The 25,426-nt window shown below is 51.9% G+C and overlaps 3 protein-coding genes across 13 annotated transcripts; 1 reads left to right on the top strand and 2 right to left on the bottom strand.

The window, feature by feature from the left end:
* The first annotated feature begins 459 nt into the window (after positions 1–459).
* Zfand2b (zinc finger AN1-type containing 2B) lies at positions 460–3,295 on the top strand. The gene is made up of 9 exons (XM_051154545.1): positions 460–610; positions 897–991; positions 1,207–1,338; positions 1,473–1,624; positions 2,309–2,395; positions 2,475–2,535; positions 2,623–2,690; positions 2,967–3,042; positions 3,251–3,295. Exons 1-9 carry the CDS (start codon positions 556–558, stop codon positions 3,293–3,295), a joined length of 771 nt encoding a protein of 256 aa, XP_051010502.1. The 5' UTR covers positions 460–555.
* Positions 3,296–3,720: 425 nt separating this feature from the next.
* On the bottom strand, positions 3,721–13,250 carry Abcb6 (ATP binding cassette subfamily B member 6 (Langereis blood group)). Its single transcript, XM_051154068.1, has 19 exons — positions 12,153–13,250; positions 11,657–11,794; positions 10,933–11,113; positions 10,675–10,776; positions 10,311–10,494; positions 8,980–9,101; positions 8,019–8,128; positions 7,002–7,067; positions 6,724–6,849; positions 6,498–6,574; positions 6,347–6,410; positions 6,163–6,248; positions 5,875–5,932; positions 5,549–5,653; positions 4,850–5,024; positions 4,605–4,717; positions 4,295–4,389; positions 4,143–4,211; positions 3,721–4,038 (listed from the first exon to the last, which is right to left on the bottom strand). The coding sequence occupies exons 1-19, from the start codon at positions 12,699–12,701 to the stop codon at positions 3,930–3,932; spliced, it is 2,529 nt and encodes an 842-aa protein (XP_051010025.1). The 5' UTR covers positions 12,702–13,250; the 3' UTR covers positions 3,721–3,929.
* Positions 13,251–14,345: 1,095 nt separating this feature from the next.
* Positions 14,346–25,425, bottom strand: Atg9a (autophagy related 9A). 11 transcript variants are annotated; one of them, XM_051154056.1, is made up of 17 exons: positions 24,844–25,425; positions 24,145–24,547; positions 23,824–23,878; positions 23,286–23,417; positions 23,105–23,148; positions 22,365–22,429; positions 20,830–20,991; positions 20,568–20,709; positions 19,021–19,769; positions 18,781–18,934; positions 18,496–18,675; positions 17,891–18,139; positions 17,329–17,507; positions 17,108–17,225; positions 15,508–15,730; positions 15,214–15,359; positions 14,346–14,495 (listed from the first exon to the last, which is right to left on the bottom strand). In XM_051154056.1, exons 4-17 carry the CDS (start codon positions 23,386–23,388, stop codon positions 14,490–14,492), a joined length of 2,520 nt encoding a protein of 839 aa, XP_051010013.1. In that variant the 5' UTR covers positions 23,389–23,417; positions 23,824–23,878; positions 24,145–24,547; positions 24,844–25,425; the 3' UTR covers positions 14,346–14,489. The 11 variants fall into 11 exon arrangements, with proteins under 11 accessions (XP_051010013.1, XP_051010016.1, XP_051010014.1 ...); XM_051154059.1 differs by having other exon boundaries at positions 23,824–23,881; positions 24,487–24,547; XM_051154057.1 differs by having other exon boundaries at positions 24,487–24,547.
* Between the last annotated feature and the right edge of the window lies 1 nt (position 25,426).

The following is a 25,426-nucleotide window of genomic DNA, read 5'->3' as shown; positions in this document are numbered from 1 at the left end:
CTGATAAAAGGCTAGGGATGTGTTAGAGAGTAAACATCAAAGCTAAAGCCTGGAAAGGACTCTGCATCACAGTTAACTGTCACTTCTTACACAAAGAGGCAGCCTTGGCCTTGAGAAATGGCTAGAGAAAAGTGACGCGGTAAGAAGCAGACCAAAACCGAACCGCCTCCAAACCACCCTAGTCCACAGATGCGTCCACGCCTCTACTGGTCCTTTCGTTCATCCCCAAAGCTACCGAAAAACTCTCATCGGGTTCCCGGGCGTGGCTCAACTCTTCTGGGACTGTTGGCAATCTACTGCTGCTCGCGACGGGCCCGCCCGACGTGATGACGTCAGTGCGCGCGCGCCCTCCGGAGGAGGAGTAGGGGCCGCGGGCTGGCAAGCGCTCGGGCTTTGGTAACCTGTGCTAGGCAGGGGAGAGGGAGGGGCGGGGCGCCCCCCTCCCCTCGGAGCCTCCCCTCGGAGTTGCTGGGTTGCGGACCGGACCCGTAGCAGGAGTCCACGGCACGCTCAGCGCTCGTTTCTTCTCCGCAGCAGGCCCTGCACGGCCGGGCGATGGAGTTTCCGGACCTCGGGGCTCACTGTTCCGAGCCGAGCTGTCAGCGCTTGGGTGAGGGGAGGAGCACACGGAGCGGGGAGGGGGAGGAGGTCGGGGGGCGGGGCTGGACGGCTAGGGCTAGGGACAGCAGGTGGGGCGGGGAGGGTGGGCACTGGAGCTGGAAATACCAGAAGGGCGGGGCTCGAAGTTGGGGGCGTGGCCAAAGAGATCGTGAAAGGTGGAAGGGTGCAGTGTGTTGCAAGTAGGGAGGAGTTTTTCCTACCGGAATTGCAGCTTTAAAGAGGAAAAAGGACATCCAGGTTCCTTTGAACCTACAATCCGACCTACCTCCCTGTAGATTTTTTGCCACTCAAGTGCGATGCCTGTTCGGGCATCTTCTGCGCAGACCATGTGGCCTACGCCCAGCATCACTGTGGATCAGCTTACCAAAAGGTGAGGGGGCGACCGTGAGGCTGGCAGGGGATGGTTGTGAGGAGAGCGGGTGCAGATGCCTTCAGGAATCTATGTTAACATTTCCCCTCTTACTTACTGTTTTTCTAAGCCTCAGTACTGGGAAACTTTGTTTTCTAGTGTATTTGTAAGTGGTATATCCAGGTTCCTTAAGAGGTTGGTTGCCTCTCAGACTGACTCCTGCCCCTTGACTGTAGGATATCCAGGTACCTGTGTGCCCCCTCTGTAATGTGCCTGTGCCAGTGGCCAGAGGGGAGCCTCCTGACCGGGCTGTGGGAGAGCACATTGACAGAGACTGTCGCTCTGATCCCGCACAGCAAAAACGCAAGGTAAGTAAATAATGGAGGGATTAGTGATAAGACAAACCCAGCTTGGAGTATTGATCTCTGCAAACCTCAATGGCTAGCTTCATGGCACTAGAGGAAGAGATGTTTCATAAATGACAAACCCTGCTTCATCTCAGATTTTCACCAATAAGTGTGAACGTTCTGGCTGCCGGCAGCGCGAGATGATGAAACTGACCTGTGACCGCTGTGGCGGAAACTTCTGCATCAAACACCGTCACCCACTGGACCATGATTGCTCTGGGGAGGGTCATCTGACCAGCCGGGCAGGGTAATTACTTACTTGCTCTGCTCTAGCCATGTCTGCCTTGACCAAGGGAGTTTTTATACTCTGCCCTCCCCCCTGGCGCCCCCCCCCCCAACCCCGCTTTTGTTTGCAGTACTGTGGATTGAAGCTAGCCTCTTGCACATAGTAGGCAAGCACTCTACCATTAAGCTACTGCCTTGGCTCTTTTTGGTTGTTGTTTTGAGAGAACGTTTCACTTCTTAGTCCAGGCCAAATTGTGGCAATCCTCCTGCCTCAGACCCTCAAGTGCTGAGATTATAGCATATATTACTTCAGACTCTTATTCCTTGGAGACAAGGTTCAACTAAGTTGCCCAGGCTGTCATTGAACTTGCTGCCCTATACAGTTTTTTTCTTTCTTTTTTGGTTTTTGAGACAAGGTTTCTTTGTGTAGCTCTGGCTGTCCTGTACTCATTTTGTAGACTAGGCTGGCCTTGAACTCACGTGCTTCTGCCTCTCGAGTGCTAGGATTAAAGGTGTGCACCACCACGCCCAGCTCCTATACAGTTTTCTGTCTGAACCTTCCAGGTAGCTGAAATTACAGGCTGTCTATACAAATTTGGGCCAAATTCAACTCCTTTTCAAAGTATATGGTTTTGCAGAGTATTAGAGGAACTCAACAGGCTAAGCATATCCTGGAGGTATGTTAGAATGACTTTCTTTCCTACAGGCTTGCTGCTATCTCCAGAGCACAAGGTCTGGCTTCTACAAGTACTGTCACCAGTCCAAGTAGGACCACACCTTCCTCTCCCAGCAGGTAGGCCTACCTGTTTCCCCTCTCCCCGTTTTAACCCCTTCACATCTCTGACCATAGCCTATTTTAATGTCTGCCACAGAGCTACATCCCAGCTTCCACCCAGGACATCCCCTCCAGTTATTGCTTTGCAGAATGGCTTGGTGAGTTGGGGAAAGGTGGGATAGTCAGAAGAAAATCCACACAGAGTAAAGTCCAAGGAAAAAAGGTCTCTTTCTCTCCCTCTGCAGAGTGAGGATGAGGCTTTGCAACGTGCCCTGGAACTATCCCTTGCCGAGGCTAAACCCCAGGTCCCAAGGTACCCACTCAGAATGAGGACAAGAGCTCTTTGGAAGGATGGGGGTGGGATCACTCCAACCCACTACTTTAGCTAAAACTTAGCTTCAAAATTAAATGGACTCTATATCCCCAAAGGCCTTGATTTTCTCGGTACCAGTGGCAATGATGCTAATACCTACCCTGCTGGTTAAAGATTGAGGTCACACTCAAAAGGTACTCAGTACCTGATACTCAGGAGATCAAATCCTCAGACTTTAGATATTATGGACACCAATTCAAGTTCTTCCTTTCTCAGTTCTCAGGAAGAAGAAGACTTGGCATTAGCCCAGGCACTGTCAGCCAGTGAGGCAGAGTACCAGCAGCAGCAGCAGGTATGAGGTCTATGTAAAAATGAGTCCTGTATTGGTAGAAGGTGAGGAGGTAGGGCTGGCCCCTCCCAGTGGTAGATAGCGTTGTGATGGCGATCATCCCATCCCGTTGCTCCCTTCCAGTGACTCCAGCTCACGCTGAGCCCTGGAATGAGGCCTGCCCTCTCCTGTCCTTGCCTTTACACCCTGTCTCCTCCTCTCCTTGCTCCAGGCGCAGAGCCGCAGCTTGAAGCCGTCCAACTGCAGCCTGTGTTAGGGTCCTGGGCTTGGGAAGGGAGGCTCACCCGAGGACTGTGGCCCTCACATCTCCAGGATACACAGGGAAAAGAAGCACAGAGAAGCCCGGTTCACAGAGACAAGCAGGACTGACGTGGAGGACGCTCCATGGGGCCTGGAGAGGAAGGAAGCTTGTGCAGCTGAGCTGAGGAAAAACGCTGCTAGCTCTGCTGCTGCAGGAAGGGTGTTGGGAACTGTTCTGTGGTTGCGGCTCTGGTAGGTGCTAACCAGACTCCAACCCAGCCCTTTCATCATGTTACCCCTTTACCTTGGGGCTGCCACATGCATTGGACAGGGAGAGGCCTGGGGAGAGTAAAGACCTTGGCAGTTAGTAAGATGTCTGAGCTGTGTTTTTTTTCCCTCTCCAACGCACAATAAGCAGTCTTGTCAGGAATGTTCATTCAACTCAAGGATAGAGGCCCCTTGTACCTCACACAACCAAGCCACAGCCATCCTTGCTCAGTCCATTTATTTCCTTGCAGTGCTTTCTGGAAGGTTCCTTTCCCTTACAATACCTAGCACCAAACTCCTACACCAGGATGAAACAGGCCATAGAGAGGACACACATCTTTCTCCTGAGTTAGCCTTTGGAAGGGAGGAGGTCGCTTGTGTCATTATGCTGTGTCCTGAGGTTCAGAGTCTTCAGAGACAGTTTCTTGTCCTTGCTGCTGCAGCTGCCACATCTCAGCATACACACCACCTCGGGATAATAGAGCTTCATGCCTGGGGTAATGAAGCAGGGATGAGTCCCACCCATTGGTTTCACCCCAATCTCAAAGAACAGGGGGTGACTAAGGAAGACACCCTGTTCATCCTACATGGCTTACCTTCCTCTCTCTATGATGCCACCGTCCTTGATGACGAGGATCTGGTCAGCATTGACCACAGTTGAGAGCCTGAGAGGTCAGACATCAGTTACCTACTACCCCCATCCAAAATGGTCCACGCCGCCAGCCACATCAGCCCTGTCATCCTGTACCTGTGTGCTACTACGATGGTGGTGCGGTTGGTGCAGATTTTGGCCAGAGAGGCCTGGATGGCTCTCTCATTAGATGTGTCCAGTGCTGATGTTGCCTGCAGAAAGAGCCCGAGTGAAATGCTCTTGCTACCTAGAGGCTCCAAGGAGAGGAGGACGGAGGTGGCTAGTGGAGGTCTCAAGGATAGTTTGGGTTCATGACCTACATAGGGTTTTGGTGAAGAGAGACTAGTGATGCCTTTGCAAGGTGGGAAACTGCTCAGGCAGTGGCTTAGGCAGAGATGGGAATAGCAGGCAAGTGCTGGGGCCTCACCTCATCCAACAGAATGATGTCTGGGGCCTTGAGAATGGTGCGGGCGATGGCCACTCGCTGCTTCTCGCCACCGCTCAGCTTCAGTCCTCGCTCGCCCACCTGTGTCTCATACCCTGTGGATGTAAAGCACCTCCCTCACGTCACATGTAAATAAATTTGGTTTCTGCGGCCAGGTGGGCAAGGAAGCGGTGGAACTGAATGTGAGGGATTAAAAGGGCTTCACTGGGTAGGGAGAAAGACCTCACCTTCAGGGAAAGACAAGATGGCATCGTGAATGCCTGCAGCCTGGGCAGCAGCCTCTACCTCATTGTCCCCAGCTGTGACACGACCGTAGCGGATATTGTTGGCAATGGTGTCGTTGAAGAGGACAGTGTCCTGGGGTACAACTCCAATGTGAGACCGGAGAGAGATCTGGGTCACCTAAGACCAAAAGACCAAAAAGCACCCTGTCCTGTGAGATCCCTCCAGGATTTCTTAGAGCACCAGGGATAAGCAGCCTAGGATAAGACTCCACTCATTGCCACCACAAGCCCTAGTGGGATGAGCACATCACAGTCTCCCCAAGTCCTCCCCATTCATGAACAGAAAACATGGCTTCTTCATAGACAAGCATACCTCACAAGACACCATACACACTGTCCTTGTGATTACTTTCCTGGGTGACTCCTGGTCACATGGCACTGAGGTCACACTGTTGGATAGGCCACTAAGGTGTAGCCCTAGCCTCGAGCCCCCCTCCCTTATTTAGAGATAGGGCCTGGCTAAGTTCTTCAGGTGGGCCTTGAACTCTTGTAGCTCTGGCAGGCCTTGACCTCGCTCTCCTCCATCCTAGATGATAGACCTTCAGCATCAGACCATGCAAGGCCCCAGCTTTTTTGCAAGGCTGATATCTCAGGATGCCCACCCACGGGCCCCTAAATTTGTCTTCCCTGCAGCAACGTTACCTGTGAAATGTCCTGCCCATCTATTCGGATGCAGCCAGAGCTGATGTCATAGAAGCGAAACAGCAGGCGCAAAATGGTGCTCTTTCCCGCCCCAGATGGGCCTACCTTCATTGGAAACACGGGAAGAAAAGTCTCAGGCCCTCTGGCATCTAAGACTCCCTCTTTAAGAGGCCACCAGCATCCAGGAAGGCTGTTACATTCAGTCTCATCGCCTGTTCTAACCAGGCTTTGAATGCCTAGCCTGGCTCATAATGAGCTAGCTATCTGTAGGCACTGAGTGAGAGAAACTCAAGGAATATGGGCCAAGAAACTAGGTCTCCTCTCACCAGAGCCACTGTCTGTCCCGGCATCACTGTGAAGGACACATCTTGTAAGGTCTCCCGCCTGCAAAGAAGGGTGGTTGATTCAGTAGTGGATCTACTGAACCATACAGTAGCACATCGAGTCTCCATCCTCAGAGCTACTAATGGTCCCTCCCCCTCTCCTGTGTAGGGGCTCTTCCCTACCCCACAGTGGTGGATTGCAAGGCTGAGGCTCAGAGCAGGAAGAAGGGCAGGAAGGCAGTGTGCCAATGTATGAGGGGAGAAGAGAGCAAGCAAAAAGGTAGCACTCACCCATCAGCATAGCTGAAGTGTACATTTTCAAACTCAATCCGGCCCTTATGAAAACGAAGGGGCCCTGCTCCAGGAACATCCCTCACCTGGAGAACACAGGCAATGTGTGCTACCATCACTGGCCTGGGATGCTCCAGACACAAGAAACTCTCCCCTACCCCATCTTACTCCTCCCTCTGCTCACTTCTGTTTCCTCTTTCAGCAAATCAAACATGTTCTCCATGTCAATGAAGTTAGTCTGGATCATCCTGCAGAAAGAGCAAAGGCTGGGGCTCCTCAGGGAACCGAGAAGCAGCAGGGAACCCTGAGCCAGTGAGGGACAGGGATCAGATTACCTGTAGTAGGTGCCAAACCAGTTGAGAGGCATGTACAGTTGAGTGATATAAGTGCCAAAAAGCACAAAGTCCCCAACCTGTAGAGACCCAGAGAAGCAAATATGTCACAGGAAGCCTTGCAGATTGCTCTTGCTGTCGCTTTGTCTACGTCCTAGCCAGGAGCCTAGTGGCTCACACAGGGCCCACTTCTTGGTCCCCTCCTCTTTCCTTCTCAATTCTGTCTCACCTGCAGCTTCTGCTCACTGACGAAGTATGCACAAAGCAAGGAGCCAGCAAGGAGCCCAAGCCCAATCACCAAGTTCTGGGTCTGATTCAGTACAACCAGTGAGGCAGTTGACTTCCACTCCAAACTCTAGGGACCAGAAAACAGGAGGAAGGAATGGCCTGCATGGGCCGACCACCACTATGTCCTAATCTGGGTCCCAGCACCTTCAGCTTTACCCCTGGATCTTACTCTCCTCAGGCCTGGTAATGACACAGGACAGTTCACACGAGTACCCTCACCTGAAATTTGATGATAGCCTCTCGATAGCGTTCTACTTCATAGCCTTCAGCGTTGTAGTATTTTACCTGATGGATTCACATAGCACAGTTGAGGGACCATTCTCTCCAGAGTCCTGAGCCCTGTAGGCTCAATTTCCTTAACCAATATATTTTATTATGAACTTATTTATTGAGAGTACATCCCTTATAACCCGACCAACAAAACAATAGGAGGATTAAAGAATAACAAAACCGTAAGGATATCAGTTCCAAGGAATGATTCTCCTGGTGTTGCCAGCAGGATTTTGTCTGCTGGAACCTGGAGTAACCAGAACCCAGAACCTCAGCAGGAGCCCAGAGCCCCAAAGCCTTCCCTTGAGTGGTTCTCTCTAGGAGCATCTCAAAGTGGCGCGATGGACAGCCAAAACTATCCCAACGTCTTCAAAAGCCTCCCCTCCAGTTCTGGGCTCATTTACATATCTCCTCCCAGAGTCTGTGCCTGGATCTTTTCAGCTGGCAACAATCAAGTTCCCGCATGAGGTGGTTTGTTTTCTAGTGGAACCTGTTCTCACAAGACCGTTCCCCACCCCACACTTGAGATCATAACAAAACAGGCTTATCTCTCCTTCAGATCCCTTCTTCGAAATTTCTAAATTTTTTTTTTCTTTTTGAGACAGGGTTTCTCTGTGTAGCCTTAGCTATCCTGGACTTGCTTTATAGACCAGGCTGGCCTGGAACTCACAGTGATCCACCTGCCTCTGCCTTCCAAGTGCTGGGATTAAAGGTATGCGCCACCATGCCTGGCTCTTTAAATTTATTTTTAATAGAAAACTAGGTATAATATTTTGAGATGAGGCCTTGTTATGTGGCCTAGTTGGCCTGAAACTTGCTATGTTGCCCAGGCTAGTCTTGAACTCAGAGAGCTCTGCTTGCCTCTGCTCTTTCCCAACTTCTAATATCCTCTCCAATCCAGGGGTGCTCCCAGCATGCTCCTCCACCTCTCTTTGCTTCCCACCACCATCCTGGGGCCTCTGTTACCGTCTCAAAGTTTAGCAGAGAATCCACTGCTCGTGCCCGGGTGGCATTTTCCTGTGTGTTCATACTACGGCGAAACTTGGCTCTCCACTCAGTGACCACAATAGTTAGTACTAGAGGTGGGTGACAGGAGTGGAAGGAACAAGACGTCATCCCCAACAGCTGAGACCAAATATAGATGGCCATCCTCTGTGCCACACATGCCAAGCCTACTCTAGCATCCAGAGACCCAGAGCTGGAGGGAAAACTATAAATTCACCAAGGAAAGGAGTTGTGTGCAAGATACCTTTGCAGTCTTGCAAAGTTTCATGTAGAAGACCTTTTTGCTTGTTTGTTTGTTTTGTTTTTGGAGACAGGGTTTCTCTGTGTTATCTTGGCCGTCCTGGACTCACTTTGTAGACCAGGCTGGCCTCGAACTCACAGAGATCCATCTGCCTCTGCCTCCCAAGTGCTGGGATTAAAGGTGTGTGCCACCACGCCCAGCTAGAAGACTCTTTTTTTAAAAAAATTTACTTTTACCCTATGTGCACTGGTGTTTTTGCCTGCATGTATATCTGTGTGACAGTGTCAGATCTTGGAGGTACAGATAGTTGTGAGCTGCCATGTGGGTGCTGAGAATTGAACCCAAGTCCTCTGGAAGAGCAGTCAGTGCTATTAACCACTGAGCCATGTCTCCAGCCCCAGAAGATGCTTTTGATGAGTGCATGAAAAGATGCACTGTGCTGCATAGTTTTTCCTTGGCTGGTCACACAGTGAGGCTCTACTGTACCATACATACTTGCGCTTCCCTGGCTTCCATCTAGGTTGAACTAAGGATCAACTTTGACAGGGGAGTAGACCTTCCCATCATACCAGGAATAAATAGAGCCTAGTCTAGCCTACCAATCCTGCTGAAGGTCAGTTGGCTGAGTGGGGGTAGGGCTCGCTGCCAAGGAGAACCAAACACAGTTCAGGGAGCACTCACTGAGGTAAAGACTCATACACAGGAACACAATGAGGCCAAACCAGGCATTGAAGAACATGCTGAAGTAGACGATGCCGATGATGATGTCGGCCAGGGTGGGGATGATGTTGAACACCAGGTAGCTAGAAGGGTCAGTCAAGGAGAGAAGGGCTTGAGGACTCAGACCCACCAATCTAACCTCTACGAACTTGTTTTAGCATAGTTTCATTTTCAACAGCAACAGACCAGAATGAATCTAAATACCGCTCAAGAGGTAGATGGTTAATAAGGCCTGGTGGCAAGGGCCTGTAATCCCAGCCCTTTGGAGAGACCAAGAGGTTAAGGCTAGCCCTCTCCCCTCCTCCCCCAACACATGAACACACAAATGCAAACTCGGGCACACCAAAAACCAAAAACCCAAAACAACATCAACAACAACATAACCTCTATCAATTACAAGTAAGAGAGATCTTCATATGTGGATGAAAAAGAATTTTAGCTGGCAGTGGTGGCACACGCCTTTAATCCCAGCACTCGGGAGGCAGAGGCAGAGGCAGGCGGATCTCTGTGAACTCGAACCAGCCTGGTCTACAAAGCCAGTCTACGACAGCCGCGGGCTACACAGAGAAACCCTGTCTCGAAGGAAAAAAAATTTTTTTTGCTCTATCTGCATTTTAATTTCATTTTTGTTTAATTATGTGCATATCTTCATGGTTGTGGGAGGTGCCCCAGAAGGCTAGAAGACAGTGCCAGCGCTTCTGGAGTTAGAGTGACAGATGGTTGTGAGCTGCCTGAGACAAGTGGTGTTGGGCACTGAATTCAGGTCTTTTACAAAAGCAGTGCATGATCTTTCCCACACACCCTCCTCCTCCTTCTCCTCTTTCTTCTTTTGAGACAGGATCTCTCTGTGTAAAAACCTTGGCTGTCCTGGAACTCACTCTGTAGACCAGGCTGGCTTCGAACTCACAGAGATCCACCTGCCTGTGCCTCCTAAGTACTAGGATTAAACGTGTGTACGACCACCACCCAGACAGTATGTGTTCTTAACTACTGGGCCTTCTCTCTAGTCTCCATTTTTGTTTCTTGAGACAGAATCTTTAGTAGTCCAAGAGAGGCTCAAACTCATTATGTAGCCGAGGCTAGCCTTAAGCTTGCAGATCCTCCTGCTTCTGCCTCCCAAGTACTGGGATGACAGGCATGTGCCACCACACTGAGCTGCCCGCACTATTCGACGTTATACTTCTTCCTGTAATTTGCCAAAAAGACCGAACAAAGCAAGGTAGGAGGGGCAGAGCAGTTCAAGCTGGGCCTCCCCAGCCCCCCCTCCCACAGTCTTCCTTCTGGTGTGGCACCTGAGCAATCCTGTGACGCTGGATGTTCCCCGGTCCACAATCCTCAGCACCTCCCCTGTACGCCGGCCCAGGTGCCAGCGCAGTGAGAGTTCATGCAGATGGGAGAAGAGGCGCAGCTCCACGCCACGGGACGTGAACTGCTGCACCCGGATCCACAGGAAGGTTCGCAGGTTGCTCACAAAACCTGGGGAAGCCAGGAAGCTTTAATAGGTCTTGAGGGCTGAGAGAAATTAGCCCCAACACCTAGATGCTAGAGGTCTGAGTGCCCAAGGGGCCTGTGAAAGGAACATCAGAAGCAACGCAGTGACGGAGTTCCCGTGGGAGAGACTGATGCCAAACAGGGTAAAACCAAAGTCCTTCATACCTGTACTGCCAGTGCCACCCCCCTGGAGGAACTTGAGGAAGACATAGGTGGTAACAGTCCAGGCCAGGGAGCTCCAAGGAGCCTTCTCAGTCAGTAAGTTCACTGTGGATAAAAGGCATCAGGGTCCACTTCCAACAGCCAGCACTCTCTCCGGCAGGACTACCCCTGGTTCTGACCACCCGGATCTGCCTTTGCATAACCTCCCTAGGTAAGGGCCACCCCAGCCACTAAGCTGAACATACCCCTCCGCCCTCTCACCAATGTCCCTATAGAAGATGGGGACCAACACGTTGAGTGCTCGGTCTATCCCCATGAGCCCCAGGCAGATGAGCACAGTCAGTTGCAGTCCCGGACTCCCCCGAGGCCACAGGTAGCTACTCAGTAGGCGGAGCTTTCTGCCAAGGTCTCTCCAGGTAGATTGTCGGTCTGTTGAGCGGCTCTAGGAAGATGGCACATGGAGAGGAGCTTACAGACACAGAAGTATGCTTGCTCACCCAGGCTTCCTCAGGGGATAATATATGGGACTGCAGGTGACAGGTGTCTTAGGCTCATACGTGGTCCCTCTCAGACTGGAATGAAAGCTAATTCACCCCGGAGTGACAGGATTATCGATCGGGTCCACCAAGAAATTTCTTTTCCCAAAGTCTGGCCCTTAGACAAAAGCCAGCATCCCCTCAGAGGCTTGGAGACAATTCTACGTGCTAAAAGGAGTCATACTTTTTATCTCTGGCCAAAAGGGACATGAGGCATTCAGAGAGGCCTGGGAAGTAGCTTGGTGGTAGGACACGTGCTTAACATTCACAAGTGCTGGGTTCTATTCCCAGCACACGTACAAAGATATATTCTTGATTGAGAAACTTAGATATACCTAGTTGGTTTGTTTTGTGAGACAGGGTCTCCCCGTATACCAGGTTGGTCTTGAACTCAACAGAGGTGTGCCTGCCTCTGAGATTAAAGGTGTGTGCCACCACATTTGGCATACCTGGTTCCTTTCTACATCTTGGTCTTCTTCATGAACACGTAAGGTGTAAGACTGGGGGCGAAGTCCAGGGGCCCAGAGTCCCAGGATAAATAGCCCTCCGGAGGTCACATATCGCAGGACCCACAGGCCAAACTGAACCTAGAATGAAAGAGAGCACAGGTGTGAATGAGGATCCAAGCCTTATTGTATTACTTCTTATAACCCACAGATGCTTCTCAGGGGCCTAGCAACAGGTTTAAAAAAAAAAAAAAAAAAAAAAAAAAAACCAACCACAGTGACTCAGCACAGACACACCCCATTCAATGCTGGCTATCCCCAACAGTTTTGGCTATCAGCTTCCAGCCACTGCCAGATTCTCCCCCCCCCCCCGCCCGCCCTTTTTTTTTTTATCCCCTTAAAAGAATAAAAGAATTATCCTAAAGCATGGAGCCAGTAGGTCCAGGTGCAGTAGTTGTCAAACACCAGAGCTTCTCTTCTTCCACATAAAGCCCCTTACCTGCTGGCCCAGATCTGCTCTGGCCCACCACCACTGTGGGCTGTTCCAAGATACCAGGGCCAAGTTCTCAGCTGCAAAGGCCATGGTCCAGAGGAGCAGGAGCCCCAAGCTATGCCTGAACTTCATCCAGACGCCCATTGCCAGACTCTGCCGTGCCTGGCTCCGTTCCACCACGAGCAGCCACAAGCCACAGGCGCTGGCCAGACTCTCCAGCATGGAAGACAACAGTAGGTAGCCTGGCAGGCGGACCCCCTGAGCAGTACCTACTCGGCCAGCCAGACCGGCCAGGGGCAGTGCCATCTGAAGTGTGGCCAGAAACAGCTGCAGAGAATAGGGAGACACCCGAGGGCCAGCTGCCCAAGATAGTTCCTCTGTGCCAGCAGGCACCTCCCGACGCCTGCAGGGAACAACCAGCACCAAGGCCAGTACCCCCAGAATCGCGAGTGTCGAGGGTACCAGCGTAAAAAAGAAGCAAGGACTCAAGCCATTCTGAGTCCAAGCCGGACCCACCGGCCCTTCGGCCTCGCAGTAGTTACCCACAGTCACCATGGCGATGTGGGGCTGCTGGCTGAACTTGAGGTCACTGCAGGATCAGAGTGTCGGGCTGGCCATTCAGAGAAGGCCGCAGATTCCAGGGCGTCTTGGGACGTGGAGCTACGCCGCTGGGGTCGCGGGGAGGGACGCACGTGGACTTGCCATACAGCCCAGTGTCTTCGCTCACGCGCCGCCCCGACGCATACTCACGCAAGCCACGTACGCCGTGAATGCCTGTTCCCACTATCCAGCGGCTGGGGACCCTCAGGCTCAGAGGCGCCGCACAAAACTGTTGTGCCCTTTACGGCAGCGGCCACGCCCACCAGATGTATCCCGGGTTCCCATTGGCCAAGCGCGTCAAACGCGAATAGAAGGGCTAAGAGCTGACTGGGTCACGTGTTCAGGGCGGGAAATCTGACCTCGAGTCTGACGGGAGGCCTTGACCTCCAAACAATTGTGTAAATCCGCCATCCCTCACCCTGGCCCTTTAAATAGCTATTACAATGTAGGCTGGCTGGTCTCCACCCGCTTCGGTTCCCTGTCTTAGCGCGAGAGATCAAACCCAGAGGTTCACACAGTAGCAAGCTACTGAAATCCACTGAAAACAGCCCTTCCTGAGTCCTAGCACTGTGTCCCTGTGATGTCACAGCCCTTCTTTCCAGAGTCTCCCAGCCAGGTCTCTCTTACAGTCCTAAGATCTCATCTGCTACGTGGGAAAAAAAGAAAAGAAGCCACAACCCGACCAAAGTCCCTTCTTTATTAAGGGTTATCAAGCTGTACAGGGTTCCCACCCTGTTTGCTGTGGGCTAGGACAGCAGTGTCCACCACCTTCGGCATAATTTACCTCCCACAGCCGGAGCGGAGCTGGGGAAGGGAATGTGGGGGAAGGGTAGGAGCTGAGTCCCAGCATGCAGTGTCAGCCCTAGGCAAGGGTGAGCCCCTTATCCCTGCATCCTCCTTTAAGTAAGTGAGGGGTGCCGGGCAGAGCTCTCTCGCTGGGATGTAGGTAACTGAGGTCACATTCCTGCCCTGTCCATCCCCTGAGCAGATGGCAGGAGTACAATAAACAGAGTGGGAGGCCAGGAAGGCCTCACACTCCCAAGTGCCCAGCCTAAAAATTGAAGAGGGTAGGTAGTGAAGAGTTTTCATTCTTTTCCTGCAACTCAGAAACCTTCCATCTTAGTGTCAAAAGACAGTGTGAGGGGAGCCGGGAGCTAGGGCTCTCACCCCAACGAAAAGCAGAAGCCAAACAGAAGGGGGGCAAGTGAACAGAATGGGAGCAAGCAGCACACACATGCCAGTGATGTGCAGGGAGCAGAGGGGAGGGGAGCTGCTGCAGCACTGGGTGAGGACCACAGCCTGAGCTGCTCAGCTGTTCCAGATAGGGGCTAGGCTGCAGGGGTTGAGGGTTCAGGCCCTGCCTCCCCACTCCATAGTTGGCACAGGTTCCTCTGCTTGGCAGCTTCTGTGGCAGGAAGCCCTCTGGAGACTTGCAGGGGTGGATGCAAAGATGGCAGTACTGGGACTGGGCTGGGGACCAGTTTCTAGCACCACACTCTGAGCCAAGGGAGTCTTGGGGACTAGGCTAGATAGAGTCTTGTGCCCCTAGTCCCTAGGCCTCACATTCCTCTTGGGCTATGGCAAGCCCAGCGTTGGCACCTCCCTTGGCCAGGCAGGGACATACAAACACCACACACTTGGGGCCAGGCAACACTCTGAGAAGCCCCTCCCACGGTAGGCAGATGGGATGGCTGGGCAGCTGTCGCCTCCATCCTGGAGCACGGGGACCGACTTCTGCCTTGTCTATACCTGTGGAGAGAAAGTGACTGGTAGTGGAGATAGTCTTTAGCTAGCTTCTTGCCCCATAGGAGTCTCGAAAGAAAGGAAAGAAAAGCTGGAAACCCAGGGAAGGAAGCCTTGAACTTCAGAGCAATATAAGGAAGTGTTTTTTGCTTTTGTTGAAATTTATTTGTGAGCGGCTGGAGAGATGGCTCAGTAGTTAAGAGCACCGCCTGCTCTTCCAAAGGTCCTGAGTTCAATTCCCTGCAACTACATGGTGGCTCACAACCATCTATAATGTGATCTGATGCCCTCTTCTGGCCTGAAGGTGTAAATGCAAGCAGAACACTATACATAACAATAAATACATCTTTAAAAAATTTATTTGTTAATATCAGTGTTTGTCTGCATGTAAAAACAAAAAAGAAATTTATTTGTTAATATGGGTGTTCGTATGCATGTAATTCTGTGAATCACCTGTGCGGCACCTGTGGAGGTCTGAAGAAGACAACTGATTCCCTGGGACTGGGGCCACAGATAGCTGTGAGTCACCATGTGGCTACTGGAAATTGAATCTGGGTCCCCCAGAAGACCCTCCCAATGTTCTTAACCACTGAGGCATCTCTCCCCCATCTCTGAAGGGGAGTAGAGTACACATGAACGGAATAAGAGACACGCAACAGGAGAAGCTATGCTTCACTGGAAGTTACCACTTCTGGCAGTTGTTCTTGGCCTTACAACTCCTTACCTTGTGCACTTGAGGGGGGAGCTCATCCTCCGAGCCTTCCTCTGGCACAGGCTCTGGGTGTCTTGATGCTGGCTGCCCATCTTCTGCCCATCCTCCCAGGGGCAGCCTGGAGAAGTGAGAGGGAGGCCGGGGCACTGTGCCAGGATCTAGAGAGAGAAATCAGAACCACATGGAGACTTCGGGGATGACTTGGAGGGATAGTGTCATTGGATCCCTGCCCATTGGTCTCTTTCTTTAAAAGGACCGCGCATCCCTGAGACCGCTTTGCTTCTATATGGCCAGGTGGATGGGTACCTGTGATGCCCCCATAGCGCCTCTGGAAGCCCCCATGCAGGGCGGTGGTCTCGGGTGCTCCAGGCCGGGGCGTAGCACAGGGGTAGCTGGCAGAGCGAGGGATGGGTTGGGGGGCCCGGGCACCCTCTGCCCCCTCTTCAGGAGCACTCTCTCCACTCTCATCACTCTCTCGGCGGTGCCACACATGCCGCTCAGGCTCAGCCTGGGTCTGCTGCTTGTGGAGCTGGAGAAGTGGGGGAGGGGGGAAGCTGATTAGCTGGGGACAGAAGGATGTCTATCTGAAATAGCTGCACCCACCGCAGCATCTTCAGTTCCCACTCAAAAGCCCTCACCTAGGATCCTGGACACACAGCATCTCACATGTTAGTAGTATACAACAGTTGTATGTGATGCTCTGTGGCTCTCATTCTCAGGATACCAATGCAAAGTCTCTGAGTAGCTCAGTTTGACCCTGAACTCAGTGGCCAGTTGAGAATGGCCTTGACTTTCTGATCCTCCTGACTTTGTTTCCCCTGGTGGTGCTGGGGAGGGCACCCCGGGCCCTGTACATGCTAGGCAAGCACTCTATTAACTTAGCTACAACTCCAGCCTTCATTTTACCCACTCTTTGATTAAGGGACAAGTTAACAAGAGTCTCAGTACTAGGGACTGTTTTAGGTACTCAGAACACAACAGTGAGCAAACAGAACTGCCAGCCCTGTGGTGCTTGTACACTAGTGCTGGTGGTTGTGAGGAAAAATAGACCATAAACTATTAGATAGACAAAACCCAAGAATGTCAGATAGCACCAGATGCTATGGAGGAAAACAGAACAAGGAAACTCAGGAGGCAGCTGTGTGTGACAGCTTAACATGAGGTAGCAGGACCAAGGCCAGCCTGGTCTACATAATCAAGAGACAGCCTCTGTTTTAAAAATCCAAGGGGGTGGGGGGGGAGCAGAAGGAAAGGGAGAGAGGGATGAGAAGATGAGAGGAAAGACGGGAAGGAAAAGGATTCAGGAGGAGAAGCTGGGCCTGGAGGTGCAGGCCTGTCATCCCAGCTACTTGGGAGGCTATGGAAGGAAGACCACAAGTTCAAGGCCAGCCTAGGTAACTTCATGAAAATGGCTCTTAGAATAATACAAAAAAGGATGAGGATAGCACTCATGGCTTGCCTGGCATGTGCAAGGACCTGTGTTCAATCCTCAGTACTAGGGGAAAAAATTAGAATCAGGAGAGTAGAGACAGGAGGCTTTTACCAAGAACAATTAGGAAAAGTCTTGGAGAGAGCAGGAGGAGGAGAAAGGACTCTAGGTGGAAAACATCAGCGTACTCTTAGCTAAAGATGCCATTAATTGGACATATGTGATAGCTGGGCATGGTGGCATATGCCTTTAGTCCCAGCACTCGGGAGGCAGAGGCAGGTGGATCTCTGTGAGTTCAAGGTCAGCCTGGTCTACACAGTGAGTTCCAGAAAAGCCAGGGCTGTTACATAGAGAATCTTGTCTCAACTCCACCCAACACCCCCCATCAAAAAGAGGACATATGTGAAAATGTAGACTCCAGAGCAGGTAAGGGCCAGTGAAGGGCTGAAATCTACTATTTGGCAGCTGCTCACTCACCTGGTGCATATAGAGGGCATGAAGGCTCATCTCTGTGGATGCATATTCTGACAGCACCAGGCTCTGCAGCTGTCCTTCCCACACACTGCTCCCGGAGCTGGCTGTCCTGGCATCCACTCTGTCCCTCCCAGCACAGACAGCAGTCATCAACATTTTAAAGATCTATACAAGTATCTGTGGGTGACTGCCATGCCCTCCCACCGTGACCCACCTCCACTCACCCAGAGCCCGTCATGGTACTGGGAGCCCGGCCTTGAGGGGCCTGTCCAGGTTGAAGAGGGGAGAAGGAGCGAAGGGCAGAAGCAACCTCAGCTCTGTGCCTTGAGCCCTGCAGGTCTCTGGACAGTGGGGGTCCCCGGCAGGATGAGCCAGCCACCACATTTGCAATTAGGCTCAGGGGCTATGAAAAAAAAAGGGGGTGTCAGCTGGGCGTGGTGGCCCAAGCCTTTAATCCCAGCACTTGGGAGGCAGAGGCAGGCAGATTGCTGTGAGTTTAAGGCCAGCCTGGTCTACAAAGTGAGTCCAGGACAGGCAAGATAACATAGAGAAATCCTGTCTCAGAAAACAAAAACAAAAACAAAACAAAACAAACAAACAAACAAGGATGTGTGAGAGCAGAATCCTCAGGGCAGGGAGAGACCTCTAGGTCCCCTAATGTCCTGAACGTCAGGACCTGCTGGCCAAGACTGACCAAACAGAGGAAACCTTCCACCCCGTGTCCCTTGCCCATTCCCCTTACTGGAGTCCACTGCACCCATTATCATCCAGGCCCCAGATACACACCTCAGACTCAGACTGTAAGGACTGGATAGACGTGAAGAGGGCATTCTCGGGGAGCAGGCCACCTTGGGCAAGGCTGGCAGCTGCGCCATCTCGCTGAACCTGCTCCTTGAGGAAGCCCAGGAAAGCTGTGCTCTCACGAGGCGGCTGCCAGCCAGGGTTAGTGATGGCGAAGTGCATGAGTGACAGCTCGGTCTTCCCATCCTCTGCTTGCTGGTACACTGAGGCCTCAGTCTGCCCTCCAGACAGCCACTGCGTGAGGGAGCAGCAGTGAGCAAGCCTAAGTGCTTACAGGAGCCCTTCCTGGAGGACGGCAACTGTGGTGCCCTGTCATATCTGTGGAGGCCCTGATGCCCGCTCCTGGAGTAGCCACATACTGGGTCAGTCACTCATACTGTACTTTTCTCAAGGAAGTGTGACTAATGGTTCAAATCAGGGCTAGAATCCAGCCAGAGTCCTGGTGGCTGAACAGTGCAAGGATGCCTGCAGGCGGGGTTACCTTTCTGTCATTTGTTGGCTCATAAACAGTGGCATTTTGCAGTTTCCACAAGGTTACTATGTGCCAACACTGTCCCTGACTAGCTGCCCTGACCTCTCCCAGTCGGTACCTGAGGATGACCATGCTGGCGAACGTCCATCTGAGCAAAAGAACAGGTGTCTCCAACGCCGACAACCTCTACTGTGAAGTTGCGGAAGAAGTCTATGATCTCCAGGGCCCGTGGGCGTAGGCAGAAGATGAGAATGAGGGGTGTGACAATGGGGCTCAGCAACTCCTCCAAGATGAACACCTAAAAGGGAGGCGACTAAGGTTACAAGCAAGCAGGACACAGACCGGCCCTTATCACCAAGACACCAGTCAGTCACTAGCAGTCCCTAGCTCCAACTCCACTCACTGCCTTGTACTGGAAGAGCTGGGCAAACTCGTCCCGGGTCTGCGAGCGGTGGGCATTACCCTGCCAGTGGTCAGGCATGTAGTGGATGTGAGCGAGGATCACTCGGAGCAGCTGCTCGGGGCAGAACACCATGTGCTGGTCTGGGATGAAAGACCTGGTGGGGATCAGGTGCGTGGTTAAGGTACACGCCTTTCCCAGAATGCCAGTCTGCTTGTGTTCCCACCCACAGCCCTGGCACACCTGCACACAGTCACTGTGACTCCCAGAAGTGTGACGGTGGTGAGGACATGTTCCACGGCCAACACATCTTCGTCATAGATTGTGAGAGCAATAAGCACGGCCAGGATAGAGCCGGCGAAGAAGGCACCATTCTTGGCCAGCAGAGTCAGCAGCGGCGACAAGAAACAATTCATGTACTTGGAGGCAGGCTTGTAGCCTCGGCTGAGGCGGGACTGCAGCTCATGTTCCAGCTCATTGAAGTGGCGGAGGTAGCAACGGCCATACAGTGACCAGCAACGTGCTCCCAGGGCCCCAGGCTCTCTCTTCAGCACCTCAGCATAGCTGAAGAAGGCATAGAGGATCTGCCAGATGAGGATGAGGGGGCACAACAGGAAGTTAGCGATGCCGATCCACAGGATGCGGTTGCTGAGGCGCTGGGCCAGCTCCAGCCGTTGCCCCCCACGTTTGTATTCAGCCTTGAGGCTCCATTCATTGAGAAACAGAGAGCCAGGTCCCCAGAAGAGGATCAGCTCAAAGTTGTACTTGAGGCCACGGGTGAAAAAGACAACCTCTCCGAGGCCAGGCAGGCGGAAGCGCAGGGGCAGGAGAGACTTGTTCACCAGCGCCACCATGTAGTTCTGGAAACGCAGGATGCGATGGTAGATGTCCAACTCTGTCAGCTCACGCTTGTGGATGCAGATCTGATGCTCTTTCTGTGTCTGCACAATCCGGGCCTGCACTTCCTGCCATGTGCAGTACGGAAGGGCAGACTGCAGGGTAGGGTGGACAGGGGGCAAAGTGTAGGAGATGTTACTTGAACCCTTGGCTCTGCACAGATGTATGTAAGTCATGTGCTGAGATGAGAGATATTTCCTGACTTCCTGTTCAGGTGTGGGATGCGGGGCTGCTTTATATTGACCAAAGCAGCTGACCACAATGTGTCTTGTACTCTGGCAGGGGAGTGATTTGCGCCAGCTGCAGGTAGTTTAATTCTGGGAACTCTTGAGAGGGTCTGTGGTGGCTGCTGCGTTTGCTATTGCTGGATTGCTGAACTGCTGCAGATTCTGATGATGAAGACTGGACTTGCCTCAAGGAACTCTACATCCCTAATCAGCTGGAAGTAGTCTAAAAAGGGATCTATGCCCCATTTTCCCTCTAACCTACTTTCTCTCCTACCTAGTGTTGGGGGATTGGAAGAGAGGTAGAGGAAAAAAGAACCCAATAAAACAGATAAAAACAAATGCACCAACACATCCCTTCCAGCCTTCCTCTCTACTTCCTGACAGCCATGAAGTGAACAGGCTTCATCTGTCATGAGCTCTTGCCATAATCACCACAGGCCCCAAAGCAACTGGACCAATCAACTATAGAATCCGTATCTCCAAAACTGAGCCAGAATCAATCATTTCTCTTTATATGCTGATTATCTCAGGTATTCTTTTCACATTAACCTTGACAAGCACACCTGCCAGCGAGAGCCATGAACGTGTGTGTGACGCTCAAGAATTTATCCACCCTCCCTAAGAGCTCTTGGGCGATGTGGCTATTGTCCCAACTTCCGGTCTTACCATTGGGATACGCAGAGCATGCAGGTAGAAGGAGTGGATCTCCCAATAGCAGCAAATGTTATAGATGAACTTGATAAGCCGGTGGATCCAGAAGACACCAGCAATGACCAGAATGGTGATGAGAGAGCCGTTTTCCTGAATCCTGGTAGGGAAGAAGGGGAAGTGGGCTCCTTGAGGATGAACTCTTGGCAATACCTTCTTGAATGTGAGCTGCTGCCTCACATCCCTCTTTAATCTCTACTCAGCACAGGGTAACCCTCACCTGGCACTACAGACTTGGGCAGGCAAAAAGGCGTCTGGCAGCGTGACCTTGACGGGCTCAGTGGGATGAAGACTGTGGTTCACCATCTTGTTGGCAAATAGGATGTCGTAGTCCACACAGCTAACCAGGAAGGTGGTGAAGGCGACCACAAAGAGGAACTGCCTGGAGAGTCGAAAAGAAGGGACGTAGGCCAAGAGTCGGGGAGGTGCCAGGGAAACAAAGCGGAGCAACCAAAGAGGCTGGAGAGCGCTGAACAAGATCTGGTCCTGATGGGCTCTGTCTACCACTCAATCTCACGGGACCTTCTAGGCACAAAACTGGCTCCTATGTTTTACTCTTAGATTTAGGAACTTCCATGTCATGATAAGCTGCCATCACCACTGGACTTGATTTTCAGAGGGTTTATGATTATGGCCTATGGTCCTTAGTCTTTCACCTTTTTTGTTTGTTTGTTTTGGTATTTCAAGACTGGGTTTCTCTATGGAGCCCTGGATGTCCTGGAATTCTTTTTATAGACCAGGCTGTCCTTGAACTCACAGAGATCCGACTGCTTCTGCCTACCAGAGTGATAGGATTAAAGGTGTGCACCAGCAGGAGGCCCCGCTGTGAACTTTCTTATCATCAAGAACTCCCTTCCTGGGCTGGATGAGTCTAGGTCAGCCAAGGTTACACAGAGAAACCCTGTCTCAAAAAACAAAACAAAACAAACAAACAAACAAACAAAAAGAACTCCCTTCCTGGGGCTGGAGAGATGGCTCAGCGGTTAAGAGTACTGATGGCTCTTCCAGAGGACCTAGGTTCAATTCCCAGCACCCATTCGGCAGCTCACAACTGTCTGTAACTCCAAGCTCTGACACCTGCACACAGACATACATGCAGACAAAATACCAGTAACACCAATGTGCTCCCCTTCCTGCTGGGTGTGAGGGTTCATGCCTTTAACCAGCACTCAGGCAGTTGGATGTCTGAGTTTGGGGCCATCCTGATCTACAAAGTTAGTTCCAGGACAGCCAAAGCTACACAGAGAAACCCAAGAAACCCTGTCTCAAACTGCACCCCAAAAGCCTAAACCAACAAACAACCCCCTTCCTCCTCAATTCCTCCCCTCTGGCAATAGGACAGTGTTTCTCCCCACTACTAAGGCTCTCTACTCCAGCAGCAGGGGTAATGTGCAATCAGGTAGACTACAAGCTCTTTCCTCCTGACTGAACCACACACAGCCTCCTAAAACCTTGGTGGAATGACTAAGTTATAAGTTCCTGTCATGAAAGAGATAGGAGCTGGGTCCCGGAAGCTCTTCTTACAAGACGCAAGGCTATAGGTTTAAGGCAGGTGGTGCACACCTTTAATACCAGCACTTTGGAGGCACAGAGAGATGGATCTCTGTGAAAGCCAAAAGAGAGAGAGAGAGAGAGATGCTACTATAGGTTTTAATGCCATACTTGGTTTGCATAGTGGGGTAGCCAGGCATGAACAAAAGGAAAGAACGCAGTAAGTATTCCTTTACCACAGCACGCATCCCTTTGTATACTTACATGAGTTCAAAAATCTCTCCAATGAGCATACATGTGAAGCCATTCTTCTGATGTAGATTATAAACGTGTAAGTGTTAAGGAAAAATGGCCAGTAAGCAAAGACACTTAAGAATACAGACTTTGATGTCAACACACCCCCAACCGACAGTCCTGGCTCTGTAACTCTTCGGAGTGTGATCTTTAACAAGTTACTCCCCTAAGCTTTGTCCACAGTAGCAAATTAATAGTAGCCACACCTACCTTTTAGGATTATTAATTACTGGCTAGGATAATGCACTCAAAATATTTAACACAGAAATGACCGTCAAAAGACATTATTACCATTAATAATCCTATTAGAAAAAATTCCTTATAAATTAACACCCTTAGAAAGTTCTTCATAACCAGGGCATGGTGGCTCGCGCCTTTAATTCCAGCACTCAGGGAGGCAGAGGCAGGTGGATCTCTCTTGAGTTCAAGGCCAGCCTGGTCTACAAAGTAAGCCCAGGACACAGGCTACACAGAGGAACCATGTCTAGGGGTAAGGGGAAAGGAGTTCTCCATAAATTAACACAAGTGCACAGGACTCTCAGCAAATATGAGGTGGTATTATTATTTTTAACAGCCGTTATTTCCAAATGAGTTTCATTTCCCTGTGCACGGACCGGAGAGGAACTCATCCCTATTTCACATCAGGGACCCAGCTCAGAGAAAGGTTTCTACAAGGTCCCAGAGCTCCAACATACAGACACAAAGGATATTCGAGAGAAGAAGAGGTCAAGGTTTTCGATGTGGTGCCAAGGTGCTGTGGACCCAAGAGCAGAGATGTCAGAGTCCTGAAGGAGCTCTCTCCCCCTGCTGCCCTGCTGCCCTGCTCCCTCAGCATTCCTCTGCTAACTTTCACCCATGCCCCTGCTCTGACTGTCATGTCCCAATACTCACATTTGCTCCCCTCAGCCACGTGCACCAACAGGTCCTCTTCCCCAGGGGGTGAATCGCTGTAGGAAGCCTCTAGGCGCTGGTATTCAGTGTCAAACTGTGCCATCACCGCAGCCCCCAGTCCACCTTGTTAACCTGTCAGACGTGGTGAAGAAAAGTAGAGCCCTATCAGAGCCAGCCACTGTCTACTTGTTCTGCTGCCCACCAGGCCAGAAGGAAAAAGAAGGAATCCTTAGGATCTGTCTTTACCACTAACCTCCTTGCCTCGGAACAGAACAGGGATAACCCAAGAAGAACAGTAAGCTTGGGACTTAAGGGGGACTTAATTCTGGCCATCATTCTCAGAACCTTTACTGGGAGGCTACCGTGCCAGACTCTGCCCCTTTGGTGTGGGGTGAGTTATTTCATCTTCTGTCCAGTGAAGAGCAAGTTTCCTCCTCCCCTGCCCCTCCTGGAAACCCTGGTCTCTACAGAAGTTTGGAAGCAATTTTTTTTTTTTTTTTTTTGGTAATAAATGTTTAAGATAAGCACATGGCCCTACCAGCTCCATGGACAGTTTCTGCTCCACGCCAGTCCTGGATGCCCTGGTTGGACAGCTGCTGGAGGAAAAGGTGTCAGGCCTCAAAGAATGGGGAGTTGGGACAGAAAGGAATCCAACCCCCTCACCCCCCAAGCCCCACTAAGAGGAGGGCAGAGAGATGGGGAAGAGGCATCTTTCCAGTTGCGATCCATCTCTCCTAATGGCCTATGTAGGACCATTCATCTACTTCAAGACTAACTAGGAATAACTGAACCCTCTTGACCGTATGGAGACTGAGTCAGTACAGGTTGGAGTCCACACAGCCCTTCGGGACTGTCTTACCTTTGGTCTACCTCAACTTCAGAAATCAGATATGCTTTTCAGATCCCAGAAAAGCCCAAATGAGAATCATCTCAAGATTTTTCTGGACAATCCCTTCTGCTTCCCTAGCACCAGAGACCTAGGCAGCCATGGCTTCTGAATGGGAAATGTCCAGTCAATGTAGACTCCAGATCCCGGTAGAATAACTGGGTTCCCTAGGCGGCTAGTGCCAGGTGGGGTCAAAGTGGTATGGTATACTCCCAGTCAGTGAAGACTCTGGGGACGGTGGATCTTGGTCCGACCTGGTCCTAGAGGGAGTCCCTCGGTTAGTAAAAGCCCTTGTGTCTCAGCAAACACACTCACCTGGTCAGTGTAGACCCAGGGCCCATGGATCTCCCCAGGAAGGGCCTGTGCTCAGGGGTGTCTGTGGATGGTGGAGGCGTTGAGCCAGACCTTACAGCTGGTATCCCTGGTGGACTGGGATGCCTCCCCAATCCCAGCCACCTAGCCCTGAGCACAGCGTGCCCCAGGGTCGCCCGGCCCCAGGCCGGGGGCTTAGGCTCCCAACAGCGGACAACCCGGCGCGCGGCCCCGGCGCACGCGCGCTCCCCTGGCCGCGCGCGCCCTCTATCAAAACATTCTGGCTGCGCGCCCCCGGCCCGCCCGCGGCTCCCCTTCCCCCCCCCCCCCCCCCCGCCCCGTTACGCATTGCGAGCTCACTTGGGGCTCTGTGGGCGCCCCCCAGCCAGCTTGGGCCTGTGTCTCGGGATTCCAGTTACCAGCCTCGCGTGTCACCGCAGGAACCGCGACCCGGGCGATTCCAGAAGCCCGGTCTGTTCTGCTGGGCTCGGCCCGACCCAGAGCGCTAGGCCCTCCGTCTGTCATTCACTGTCACCCGCAACCAGTCTGGCCAATGAACAAAGTGGGTGGAGACATGATGGCCAATTCTCGGCCCAGGAGGCAGGGACGAAAGGTTGGAGGCGGGTGTTGGAGAGCAAAGGACCAATAGCGTGCTCTACATGACGAGGGGCTGGGCTGTGTGGCCCCTTCGCCGCTCCGTAGCCGCAGGATTGTCGTGGTGTTGCAGAAATCCAGCTTCGGAACGGTGGACCGGCGTGCGTCTCGGCTCTCGGACATTAGTGGCGGCTTCGGAGGGCGGTTCTGAGTGACGAGGTTGTCGGTTTCGGCGCTGGTCGATCGGTTGAGTAGCTTCCGACTGGTAACTGCTGGACTCGATTTGGGTCTGGGTGTTCGCCATTTCACTCCTATAAGACTCACGTATTTGCCGCAGAACTGATTCGTG

This window comes from Acomys russatus, chromosome 12, assembly GCF_903995435.1.
Source record: "Acomys russatus chromosome 12, mAcoRus1.1, whole genome shotgun sequence".
Lineage (NCBI taxonomy): Eukaryota > Metazoa > Chordata > Mammalia > Rodentia > Muridae > Acomys > Acomys russatus.
Note: the sequence above shows the minus strand (reverse complement) of the source record. Positions and strands in the feature narration are given on the sequence as shown.